This window comes from Oryctolagus cuniculus, chromosome 21, assembly GCF_051225735.1.
Source record: "Oryctolagus cuniculus isolate XC-2025 breed Fujian yellow rabbit chromosome 21, ASM5122573v1, whole genome shotgun sequence".
NCBI lineage: Eukaryota > Metazoa > Chordata > Mammalia > Lagomorpha > Leporidae > Oryctolagus > Oryctolagus cuniculus.
This window is the reverse complement of record NC_142887.1, coordinates 13,830,342-13,842,949: the sequence shown is the minus strand read 5'-3', so window position 1 is coordinate 13,842,949 and position 12,608 is coordinate 13,830,342. Positions and strand designations below refer to the sequence as shown.

Sequence of the window (12,608 nt, the reverse complement as noted above, 5' to 3'; positions counted from 1 at the left end):
GGGCTGCTCCACTCTGACCGAGCTCCCTGCTAATGCGCCTGGGAAAGCAGCACAGGATGGCCTGGGTCCTTGGGCCCCTGCACCCGCATGGAAGACCTAGAAGAATCTCCTGGTTCCCAGCTCTGGCACTGCAGCCATTTGGGGAATGAACCAGTGGATGGAAGACCTCTCTCTGTCTGTTTCTACCACTCTCTGTGGCCCTGTCTTTCAAATAAATAAATAAATCTTTTTTAAAAAAAATCTTAACAGCAAATATGATAATAAATTTTGTAGACAGAAATACATCAAATGTGTTAAACATCCATGAGTATATATTGATATAAAATAAAACTTTACAGTATGTTATTTTGATTTTTAAAAATATTTATTTTTATCTATTTGCAAAGCAGAGTTACAGTGAGAGAGAAAGACAGAGATCTTCCATCCACTGGTTCACTCCCCAAAATGGCTGTAATGGCTGGGGACTGGCCAGACAGAAACCATGAGCCTGGAGCTTCTTTCAGGTCTCCCACATGGGTAGCAGGGGCCCAAGTACTTGGGCCACATTCCATTGCTCTTCCCAGGCCATTAGCAGGGAGCTGGATAGGAAATGGAGCAGCCAAGACTCGAACTAGCACCCATATGGGATGCCGGCATCACAGACAGCAGCTCCACCCACTATGTCACAACAGCCCCAGAACGTTATTTTGGAAACTACTTAGAAAAAAAAAAAAAAAAAAAAAAGGCCGGCGCCGTGGATCACTTGGTTAATCCTCCATCTGCAGTGCCGGCATCCCATATGGGCGCTGGGTTCTAGTCCTGGTTGTTCCTCTTCCAGTCCAGCTCTCTGCTGTGGCCCAGGAGGGCAGTGGAGGATGACCCAAGTGCTTGTACCCCTGTACCCAATGGGAGACCAAGAGGAAGCACCTGGCTCCTGGCTTTGGATCGGCGCAGCACTGGCCATAGCGGCCATTTGTGGGGGTGAACCAACAGAAGGAAGACCTTTCTGTCTCTCTCTCTCACTGTCTAACTCTACCTGTCCAAAAAAAAAAAAAAAAAAAAAAAAAAAAAAAAAAAAAAAAGAATCAAACATCCCACCAAATAAATAATGAAGAATCATAAAATTATAAAATCATTACCTTAGAATCCCTTATGAATCAAGGGGTCCAAGCAATAAATATCAGTTACTGTTCAGAACATAAAACCAGAAACCACACAGGACTCAAGTGCCTGCTGATATTTCACTGCTATGTAGTCTTGGCAAAGAAAAACTTTTTTTTTTTTTTTAAGATTTATTTATTTATTTGAAAGAGTTACACAGAGAGAAAAGGAGAGGCAGAGAGAGGTCTTCCAACTGCTGGTTCACTCCCCAATTGGCTGCATTGGCTGGAGCTGCACAGATCCGAAGCCAGGAGCCAAGAGCCCCCTCCTGATGTCCCATACAGGTGCAGGGGCCCAAGGACTTAGACCATCTTCTTCTGCTTTCCCAGGCCACAGCAGAGAGCTGGATTGGAAGTGGAGCAGCTGGATCTCGAGCCGGCACCCATATGGGATGCCGGCATTGCAGGCGCCAGGTTTACCAGCTGTTACCCACTACGCCACAGCGCCGGCCCCAGAAAAACTTCCAATAGAACTTCTGCTTCTGATTCCAGTTTCCTGTTAATGCACACCCTGGGCTGCAGCAAGTGATGGCTCATGCACTGTGTCTCTGCCACCACAGGGAAGACCTGGCTAGAATCCCAGGCTCCTCTTGGGCCTGACCCAGCCCCAGCTGTTGTGGGCATTTGGGGATTGAACCAGTAGATGGGAGCTCCCTCCATCCTTCTACCTCTGTTTCTTTTTCTCTGACTTGCAAATAAGTAAAATAAATAAAAAAGAAATGATTGCTGCAATGTTGCATTTTGTTAAGTAGGCAGAAGGGGTAGAATGAGGCAAGCGGTGAGCTGGAGAGTTTGAAATCCCGGCTCGTTACGTTCGTCATCGCTTTTCAGGGATGCTTTTCAATGCTCCTTTAGGCAAAAATCTGTTCTGCCTTGCTCATTACAGTGCCCTTAGCACTTGACCCCACGCCTGATAAGAGAGAATAAGCCTGGACTCAAGTCTCTGCTCTGCGCTGTTGGGCCGCACCCATCCCCAGTGCTGGAGCTCAGCCCATGTCAGGTCTGGACAGTTTAAACTCCCTGAGCCTCAGCTGTGCACCTGCAGAACGGAAATGTTAGCCAGCTCACCGTGCTGCTCTGACACGCCAGGGCTAAAAGGGCAACACTGCCCAATCGTTCATTCCACAACTATTTGTAAACGCAAAAGTCTCACCAAAAGTATGGAATGATCAGTTCCATCAAAAAGAACAGTCATAACGAAATGATGGCGAGCATCATGGCACGGAGGGGTAGCCTGCTGCGTGTGACGCCTGCATCTCACATTGAAGTGCCCGGGATCTTGGATGGCACCCAACCCCCACTTCCAAGCCAGCTTCCTGCTAACGTGCACCCTGGGAGGCACCCTGGGAGGCAGCAGAGCAAGGCTGCCATCCACGTGGGAAACCCAGATGGAGTCCCTGGCTCCTGACTTCGGCCTGTCCCAGACCCAGCTCTTGTGGGCATTTGGGGAGTAATCCAGAAGGAAGATTATCTTTCTCTCTTTCAAATAAATAAAAAAAAACTTTTTACATTATGTAAGCATTAGCTAAATATAAATACTCATTCAACAAACATTCATGGAGTTTCTGCTACGTGCAAGAGACCTTGCTGAGTGCTAAATGCAGAGGACAACCACACAGGGCAATATGCCAGAATTTCTGTTTTTGAACAAGTTTCACTCAAATAGATGCGAACAGAAAGAGATCACAGTGTCGAAGGTAAGTTACACGGAAGAGCAGGAGAACTGCGCAGAGCCCCATCAGGGACATTCTCCACCCAAGCTGCTTTCAGGAGAGAAATGGGTTCCCTTAGCTTCCCAACGATACCAAGTCAGTCCTAAATTAGAGCCAACATGAGCCATTTGTCTTTGACTTACTCACTGCAATAAGGCTATAGATTTTTTCTAAAGACCCCAGTGAATGCTGGAAATCCTCCAAAGGAATTAGATACTTTTGTTTTTCTGAGTTTCTGCCAGTGGTCCAAACCAAAAAAGCCAAATGGAGCTGTTGGCGCGCCCGTTCCGTACTAACTGCCAACTCGTCTCTGGGAACACAGCGCCCTTCTATTTCAAAGAGGCCCCTCGGCAACTTGTTCCATGTCAATCAATGGCTGAATTAAGAAAGGATGTCAGATTCAAGTGTTTCAGATCCAAGTCCAAAAACAAGACCAACTTCTCTTCTACCAAAAATAGGATTTAATAACTTCATGTGAAAAGCTTTTTAAGAACTTACCTCAAATTCTTCCCAAAAGCCTTGCTTGACTTTATCTGTGGTCTCGGCCAGTTTGCTCAGTTCTCGAACCCGGCTCTCTATTTCAGCTGCGTTTATACGGGTTGTATTGAGGGGCTGATCAAGTTCAGCAGTAGGTGTAAAATGAAGAAAATATAATGTTAATATATAAAGAAAGCCTGCAGGCAAGGACAGGCCTCTCGGGATGCGGTATGCCACAATAAAATTCTCAAATTCAGGGGCAGGCGTTCGGCCACTTAGGACACCTGTCTCCCACATCAGAGTTCTAGTCCTGGTTCTACCTCTGATCCTAGCTCCCCACTTATGCACAGCCTGGGAGGCAGAGGTGAGGGCCCAAGTACTTGGGTCCCTGCCACCAACATGGGAAACCCAAACTGAGTTCCAGGCTCTGGCCTGGCCCAGTCCTGACTGTTGTGGCCATTTGGGAAGGGAATCAGCAGATAGAAGCCTTCTCTCTGTCTATCTCTGACTCTCTTTCAAATAAAATGAAAATAAATAATAATAATTTATTTAAGTTTTCAAATGCAGTTTCACCTTCTCTTCTGTGCTGCTAGGAAACGAAACTTTCTTCAATTCCACACACACATTACTCTGCTGATAAAAATTCAATCCTATTTTTCTTTATAAATAGACCACAACATTATTTTGAAAAATTCTATCATCTGCCACTGTCATAAGGGTGAACTCCGAAATAGCAACAACTTTAATGTCCATGTGGTCACCTAACAACAACCAGAGTGGATCCATGCTGAAAGCTTCCTCTAAAGCCATCAGGCTCTTCACAGACACCAGTGGAATTCCACAACATCTGGACTTGGTTTCCAGACACCACGGAGGTGGCCAGTGAACACAGCATACAGAAGGAAGGACTAAAGAATCAGTTACAATTGAGGCTGAAGAACGAGCACATGGACGTTGACAGCGCTACTCTGTCTACCCCTGTAAGTTCGGAAAACTCTAAATTGGGGTTTCAAAACTTTAAAAGGAGAAGGAGCTGTAGCTTTCTGAGCCACTTACCTGCTTGAGTTGCAGCACTGTGCCCAAGGTTTCTACCATAGGATTTTTCTTGTAATGTTCCACCAGATCTGTCAGAGAATCAAACCGCTCTCCTCCACCAACATCGTATTTCAGTTCCTTTCAAGACAAAAAGACGGCATGTATTACCTTTGTGTTTAACTATTGTGCTTCCTGCATTCCTGTGTTCGCGGCAGCAATATCTACAATAGATGGGATACAGAAACAACCTACACGTCCAGCAACAGATCAGATGAATAAAAATGGGGGAGGGGAGAGTGCTATGGGACAGAAAGCTAAGCTTCTGCCTGTGGTGTTGGCATCCCATAGGGGTGCTGGTTCAAGTACTAGCTGCTCTTCTTCCGATCCAGCTCTCTGCTATAGCCTGTGAAAGCAATGAAAGATGGCCCAAGTGCTTGGACCCCTTCACTCACACAGGAGATCCGGAAGAAGCTCCTGGCTTCAGATCGACCCAGCTGCAGCCACTGCAGCCATTTGGGGAGTAAACCAGTGGATGGAAGACCTTTCTCTCTCTCTCTCTGTAACTCTACCTCTCAAATAATAAATAAATCTTTATTTTAAAATGTGGTGTGTGTATGTATATGTGTGCATGCACAAATACTGGAAAATTATTCAGCCATAAAAGGGGGGAGGGGGAGCAAATCTTGACATGTGTGACAACATTATACTTGCAGACATTACGTAAGTGTAAAAAGCCAGGAAAGAAAGGCAAACACTTCGTGAGCTCACTCACAACTGGAAGCTAAAAACACACCCATGGTGACACAGAGCAGAACAGTGGTCACCAGGGGCTGGGGCAAGGGGCGGGGCTGGCCAGAGTGCACAGCTTTCAGTAGGATGCGGAAGCGCAGGGGCCACAGTCAGTAACAACGTCTTGTCAGACTGGACTTTGCTAGAAGAGTAGATCTCAAGCATTCCCATCATGGGGGGAGAGGGGGTTGTTAGGCATGATTTAATCTGCCAGAGATAACCTGGAAGTAAATGACTCAAAAGAGTTTTGAAATCCTGAAACAGTTATAATCAACATACCACAAGTGCAGAAACGCTGACCTGGGCCGCACAGCATCTGTCTCCTCGCAGGGGAAAACCCCCCAGGGCGACAGTTTGCAGCCCTGCAGGCCGGGCGGAGCATTACCTGACAGCGAATCATGACGTGGGTCACCTTGGACTTGCCGTCATTGCTCTCCACCTTGTCGTCGCCAGTGCGGACGGAGAGAACAAAATCTCCAGGGTGGCTCTGGCTCTCGCGGACCAGGAAGCTGCCATGTTTTCCTTTCTCAGTCAATAATTTCTCTGCTTCTTTCCCAGAGAGGTGCCCGTGAAACCACCTGGTTTTAAGAATGAAAACAAATTGAGTTCCACTGCCAGTTCACAACATTCTTTTCTAAAACTACCGTAAATACTGCAGTCATTGCTAATGTTTCCTGCAGAGTAAAACCCCAGGTGAGGACCACTGCCTCATTCATTCATTCATTCATTCACAGGCAAAATTCATAGCCTCACCACGTTTTCCCTACTCAAGACAGTATGCCACTGGATTAACTGGCTTGCTCTTGCAATTTCATGTATTTTGCAGATCCTATCTATGATTTCATATGATCATCCCACACGTATGTTCTGGATACAAAGCATCCTTCTCATTACTGAATTTTTTTTTTGGACAGACAGAATGGACAGTGAGAGACAGAGAGAAAGGTCTTCCTTTGCCGTTGGTTCACCCTCCAATGGCCGCCGCGGCTGGCGCGCTGCAGCCGGTGCACCGCGCTGATCCAAAAGCAGGAGCCAGGTGCTTCCTCCTGGTCTCCCATGCTGGTGCAGGGCCCAAGCACTTGGGCCATCCTCCACTGCACTCCCGGACCACAGCAGAAAGCTGGCCTGGAAGAGAGGCAACCGGGACAGAATCCGGCACCCCGACCAGGACTAGAACCCGGTGTGCCGGCACCGCAAGGCGGAGGATTAGCCTAGTGAGCCACGGCACCGGCCAGTCTGAAATGATTTTTAAGCATAACACATGGCACTGTATGGCAGATTATATAGAAAGTTTATATAAATTTCAAGGAAATAGCAATCAATCAATCAATCAATAAATAACTACCATATATAGTCAGCTCTCCTAAGACAATTACGAATTAGTCCCTGCAAGGGACTGATCAATCTCACATAAGACAGAATTCGCAGTTCAGGAAGACAGGAAAATGACAAAAATGTTAAAATGACCAGTCATTTGGAGACAAATGTCTTCCAGTTTTTCAATTAAATCTCTCAATTTTTTTAGAAGATTTATTTATTTATTTGAAAGTCAGAGTTACACAGAGAGAGGAGAGGCAGAGAGAGAGAGAGAGAGAGGTCTTCCATCTGATGGGTCACTCCACAAATGGCCACAATAGCCAGAGCTGCGCCCATATGAAGCCAGGAGCCAGAAGCCTCTATCAAGTCTCCCACATGGGTGCAGGGGCCCAAGGACCTGGACCATCTTCTACTGCTTTCCCAGGACATAGCAGAGAGCTGGATCAGAAGAGGAGCAGCCGGGACCAGAATCGGCGCCCTTACGGGATGCTGGCGCTTCAGGCCAGGGCGTTAACCTGCTGTGCCACAGTACCGGCCCCAAATCTCTCATTTTTTAAAGACACAATTTGCTCTTTTTGATTGCCCACTCTTAAAAGACCAATTATTCTATCACAGCCATATAAGAAAGTTCTAATAAGACACTGCAGGGGCAGGCATTTGGCACAGCAGTAGGAACACCACTTGGGATGCCTGCACCCATATCAAAGTATCCGGGTCTGAGTCCTAGCTCCCCTTCAATTCCACCTTCCTGCTAATGCACACCCTGGGAGGCAGTCGGTGATCACTCAAGAAGTGGAGTCTCGGGGCCGGCCTGAAACGCCGGCATCCCATAAGGGCACCGGTTAGAGACCTGGCTGCTCTACTTCCAATCCAGCTCTCTGCTATGGCCTGGGAAAGCAGTAGAAAATGGCCCAAGTCCTTGGGTCCCTGCACCCACGTAGGAGACCAGGAAGAAGCTTCTGGCTCCTGGCTTCGGATCGGCACAGCTCTGGCCATTGTGTCCAATTGGGGAGTGAACCATCAAATGGAAGATTCTCCCTCTCTCTCTCCCTCTCTCTGTGTGTGTAATTCTGATGTTGAAATAAATAAATAAATCTTAAAAAAAAAATGAAGAAGTTGAGTCTCTGTCACCAAAATGGGACTGAGTTCCTGGCTTCAGCCTGGCCCAAACTTCGCGTTGTAGGAATTTGGGTAGTGAACCAAAGGACAGTAGATTCATTCTCTTTTGTGTGTTTATCTTTCAAATAAATAAATATGTTTAAAGTTGTGACAGAGACAGGAAATCATTTTGAGTGTTTGCCATTACTTTATTGAAGATTAAAAAGGATCTTTGTTATAAATTAATTCAAACGTTCTAAATTTTGCCATATTTCCAATCTATACTTCAATAACCTCCATATTAGCTGTCATGTCTGTGGGCTATATAGAGGACTATCATTTTAAATTTCAATGCACACTAAGACTTGGAGTTGTGTGACAGATTTTGTTAAAAATGTGAATTCTTGGGGCTGGTACTGTGGTTTAGCGGGTAAAGTTGCCGCCTGCAGTGCGGGCATCCCATATGGGCGCTGGTTTGCTCCACTTTCAATCCAGCTCTCTGCTATGGCCTGGGAAAGCAGTGGAAGATGGCCCAAGTCCTTGGGCCCCTGCACCCGTGTGGGAAGACCTGGAAGAAGCTCCTGGCTCCTGGCTTCAGAATGGCACAGCTCTGGCTGTTGTGGCCAACTGGGGAGTGAACCAGCGGACGGAAGACTCTCTCTCTCTCTCTCTCTCTCTCTCTCTCTCTCTCTCTGCTTCTCCTTCTCTCTCTGTGTAACTCTGATTTTCAAATAAATAAATAAAACTTAAAAAAAAATGTGAATTCTCACACCCCATACTCAGAGTCATCAATTAATACATTTAAGTCCGAATGGACCCAAAAATCTAGAGGCTTAACTAGCAGGCCACAGAGTCCTGACGTAGGCTGCCAAAGGTCACTCAAGGACAGACTTTGAGCCAACACTGCTCTAAGTTGTTGTGGGAAGCATCGTCACATAGTCACGTAGGCAGTGGGCCTTTTCCCTCAGGACCTCAGTAGGAAAGCAAGCATGACTGAGGCGGGTTATGCTAACCGTCCACCACTAAAGGAAAGGTCTCTGAGTTCTTTCTCATCCACACTCAACTGGAAAGAGTGCAGCGTAGAAACGAACTGCAGAGCTGGCCGACAGCCTCTGCTTGGAAGCTGCAGGGGGAGTCAGAAACAAATTATTGGCACATGAACAGCACTGATGTAATGGTGTAAAGCTGAAAAAAAAAAAAAAAAAAACCCACACCTGCCGATACAGACAGACAAACCTCAGTAGCAGACCCTGCACCTGTGCTGAATCAGAGGCGGCCGGGGATGCAGAAACCCAGTACGAGACGTGCAAGTCGGTCAGGCCCCAGCTTGCATCACTTGGTTCCCACACCAGGGGAAGATCTCCAACATAATGCAGTTCCCGTTAAATAAGGGCCCTCCCACATTCGTGGATATAACATGAAAAGAACAGATGACAAAGCTGGCCCTCCGAGTTCTCTCTGCGTTTCCACTTCCGGGCTTCAACTGACATCTGCTGGTGGACTGCTGAGTAACTACTGGTCAGGAGCCGCCCAGAGAGCTGCTGCGATCCTGGTGTCTCCATTACCATTTGTCTTCCTCTCAATACCCTCAAAGGTTTTCAACTGAAGTGCAACAAAGCTTAGAAGTACTGCATGTGCCACGTATGTACAGGAACAGCGTGAGACCCCGCAAAGTGAGTCCAAGGAACGCTTTATCAAGCTTCTGCAAGGCAAGGTCAATCTGAGAATAACTTGATACTACTCTTCTTACTTTAGTAACATTTTCACTGAGAAACAGACACCAGCTTTGGAGTCGGTGAGTCACACACAACTCACCACACTGCACTTGCATGACACGCATGGCACAGGAGTGACACAGAGTCTGTGTCCCAAAAATGTCACTGACCGTTCAGAGGTAGGATCTGCACAGTTCAGAGGGTACTTGAGCTCAATCACATCTCCATTCTTCTCCTTCAGCTGCCCATGGTGTTCCATGTAATACTGAACCAGCTCAGCCAAAGTGGCAAACTTCTCCCCTCCATAGAGGTCATAATAATCACCAGTGTTCTGAATCTTGATGTGGGTGACAGCTCCATTTCTTCTAAAATAGTCCATTGGAAAGGAAGGGAGAAACAAAGAGTTAGACTAGTAAAAACATATCTCACGTTCGATATCAGACTTCACCCAAATGTTGAGATGAACCCAAGGAAAGAATGGATTTCCTCCTTCGCTGTAACAAATGCAATGGGCAAAATGGCCACACGGTCCACTGTCTCCATGTGAAAGGCTTTGCTCTTTAGTTTCTGTACCTTGTAAATCTTCTACTTCGAATGATCGACCTATCAAAGTGACAATAATTATTCTCATCAGTATTCAAGGACACATCTAATTACAGTAACAAATCTACCTGTTTTGTTCCTCAAACTCATGCCAACATTCAAATCCCAAAACCTTCTTATGTTAATGGTTAACGGATCAGTGGTTCATGGATCAAGGATGGAGGTTAGATTCAGTTTGTATCAGAAGATGGGCCTTTGGAAAGCAACTGAATTAGATTGGGTTACGCTGCTAGGGTGGAGCCCGTGGTTCAACCACGGCAGCTTAAAAAGAGATTTAACTTAGAGGGTAGAAGAAAGTTCTTTGTCTCTGTGCTTCCTGGATCACCACACAACTTCTGTCACCCACCATTCACATCACACACCAGACCAAAGGAGCAACCAATCTTGACCTGTGAATCTTCAAACTGTAAGCCAAAATAAACCTTCTATCTTCCCCAGAAGTTATTTTCAGTATATCAGTTAAAGCAGCTAAAAGTTGACTAATACAAGTCCCAAGTATTTTACTAAAAATTATTTAGCATCAAAGCACTTATACGGGACCGGCACTGTGGAACAGTAGGTTAATCCTCCACCTGCAGTGCCAGCATCCCATAGGGGCTCCAGTTCGAGTCCCAACTGCTCCTCTTCCAATCCAGCTCTCTGCTATGGCCTGGGAAAGCACTGGAAGATGGCCTAAGTGCCTGGTCCCCTGCATCTGCGTGGGAGACCTGGAAGAAGCTCCTAGCTCCCAATTTGGGATCAGCTCAGCTCTGGCCATTGCAGCCATTTGGGGAGTGAATCAGTGAATGGAAGACCTTTGTCTCTCCCTCTCACTGTCTGTAACTCTACCACTCAAATAAATAAACTTTTTAAAATCTAAAAAAAAAACACTTATACAAGAATGTCTGTCTCAAAAAAAGACAAGCATCTTGGTGCAGCAGGTAAGCCACCACTTGGGAAGCATGTATTCCACATCAGAGTACCTGGATTCAGGTTCTGCCTCCACTTCCAACCCAACTTCCTGCTCATATGCACCCTGGGAGGCAGCAGGCAATGACTCAAATTCTTGGGTCCCTGTCACCTATGTGGGAGACCCAGACTGAGTTCCTGGTTCCTGGCTTTGGCCTGGCCCAGCCCAGTTGTTGTGGGCATTTGGGGAGTGAATCGGTAGATGGAAGATCTCTGTCTGTCTCTCCCTCTCTCTGTCACCCTGCCTTTCAAATAAATAAATAAATAAATCATTTTTTTAAAAATACAAGCTCAATGGCCGGCGTCGCGGCTCAATAGGCTAACCCTCCGCCTGCAGCGCCGGCACTCCAGGTTCTAGTCCCGGTTGGGGCACCGGATTCTGTCCCGGTTGCTCCTCTCTTCCAGGCCAGCTCTCTGCTGTGGCCAGGGAGTGCAGTGGAGGATGGCCCAAGTGCTTGGGTCCTGCACCCGCATGGGAGACCAGGAGAAACACCTGGCTCCTGGCTTCGGATCAGCGCAGCGCCAGCCTCAGCGGCCATTGGAGGGTGAACCAACAGCAAAGGAAGACCTTTCTCTCTGTCTCTCTCTCTCTCACTGTCCACTCTGCCTGTAAAAAAAAAAAAATACAGGCTCATGGGGTCACCGTTGTGGTACTAGCCTGGAGTGCCAGCATCCCATGTAGGCAATGGTTCAAGTCCCAGCTGCTCCACTTCCGACCCATCTCCCTGCTAATGCACCTGGGAAAGCAGCAGAAGATGGCCCAAGTCTTTAGGCCCCTGCACCAATGTGGAAACTTCAAAGAACCTCCTGGTTCCTGGCTTTGGATGGGCTCAGCTCCGGCCATTGTGGCCATTTGGGGGGTGAATCAGCAGCTGGAAGACTTTTCTCTTTCTCTCTTTCTCTCTCTCTCTCTCTCCCCCTGTAACTGTGCCTTTCAAATAAATAAAATAAATATTTTTTAAAAACTAAAATAAATCAGGCCGGCGCCGTGGCTCAATAGGCTAATCCTCCACCTTGCGGCGCCGGCACACCGGGTTCTATTCCCGGTCGGGGTGCCAGATTCTGTCCCGGTTGCCCCTCTTCCAGGCCAGCTCTCTGCTATGGCCAGGGAGTGCAGTGGAGGATGGCCCAGGTGCTTGGGCCCTGCACCCCATGGGAGACCAGGAAAAGCACCTGGGTCCTGGCTCCTGCCATCGGATCAGCGCGGTGCGCCGGCTGCAGCGGCGGCCATTGGAGGGTGAACCAACGGCAAAGGAAGACCTTTCTCTCTCTGTCTCTCTCTCACTGTCCACTCTGCCTGTCAAAAAAAAAAAAAAAAAAAAAAAAAAACTAAAATAAATCTTTAAAAAAAAAAAACTCAAGATTCAGGATAGCAATAACAGTAGGTTAAGCCGGCCTTCCGGGACACCAGCATCCCATATTAGAGTGCCAGTGTAAGTCCTTGCTGCTCTACTTCTGATCCAGCTCCCTTCTAGTGTACCTGGGAAGGTAGCAGATGACCCAAGGACTTAGATCCCTGCCACCACATGGGAGAACTGAGGATTGAATTCTTGGTGCCTGGAATCAGCCTGGTCCAGCCCTGACCATCACAGCCATTTGGGGAGTGAATCAGCAGATGGAAGGTATCTCTCTCTCTCTCTTTGTCTCTGTCTCTTCCTCTCTGTGTGTAACTATGCCTTTCAAATAAATAAAATTTTTTAAAAATTTTAAAATACAGGCTCACTAAAAATATTATATAAAATTACCCTCAGTCTTTTTTATGTAAAGTGTATATA

At 47.0% G+C, this 12,608-nt stretch overlaps 1 protein-coding gene across 4 annotated transcripts in view; it reads right to left on the bottom strand.

Annotated features, from left to right (window-relative positions):
- PTPN11 (protein tyrosine phosphatase non-receptor type 11) overlaps positions 1 to 12,608 on the bottom strand; it is a 95,230-nt gene that overhangs the window by 44,453 nt on the left and 38,169 nt on the right. For 2 of the 4 annotated variants that reach the window (XM_008272268.5, XM_008272270.5), the window contains exons 3-6: positions 9,453 to 9,647; positions 5,538 to 5,730; positions 4,385 to 4,501; positions 3,350 to 3,463 (exon numbers count right to left, since the gene is read on the bottom strand). In XM_008272268.5, coding sequence (XP_008270490.1) covers positions 3,350 to 3,463; positions 4,385 to 4,501; positions 5,538 to 5,730; positions 9,453 to 9,647 — 619 coding nt within the window. The remainder of the gene's footprint in view (positions 1 to 3,349; positions 3,464 to 4,384; positions 4,502 to 5,537; positions 5,731 to 9,452; positions 9,648 to 12,608) is intronic. The other 2 variants (XM_008272269.5, XM_051826560.3) reach the window with 1 other exon arrangement.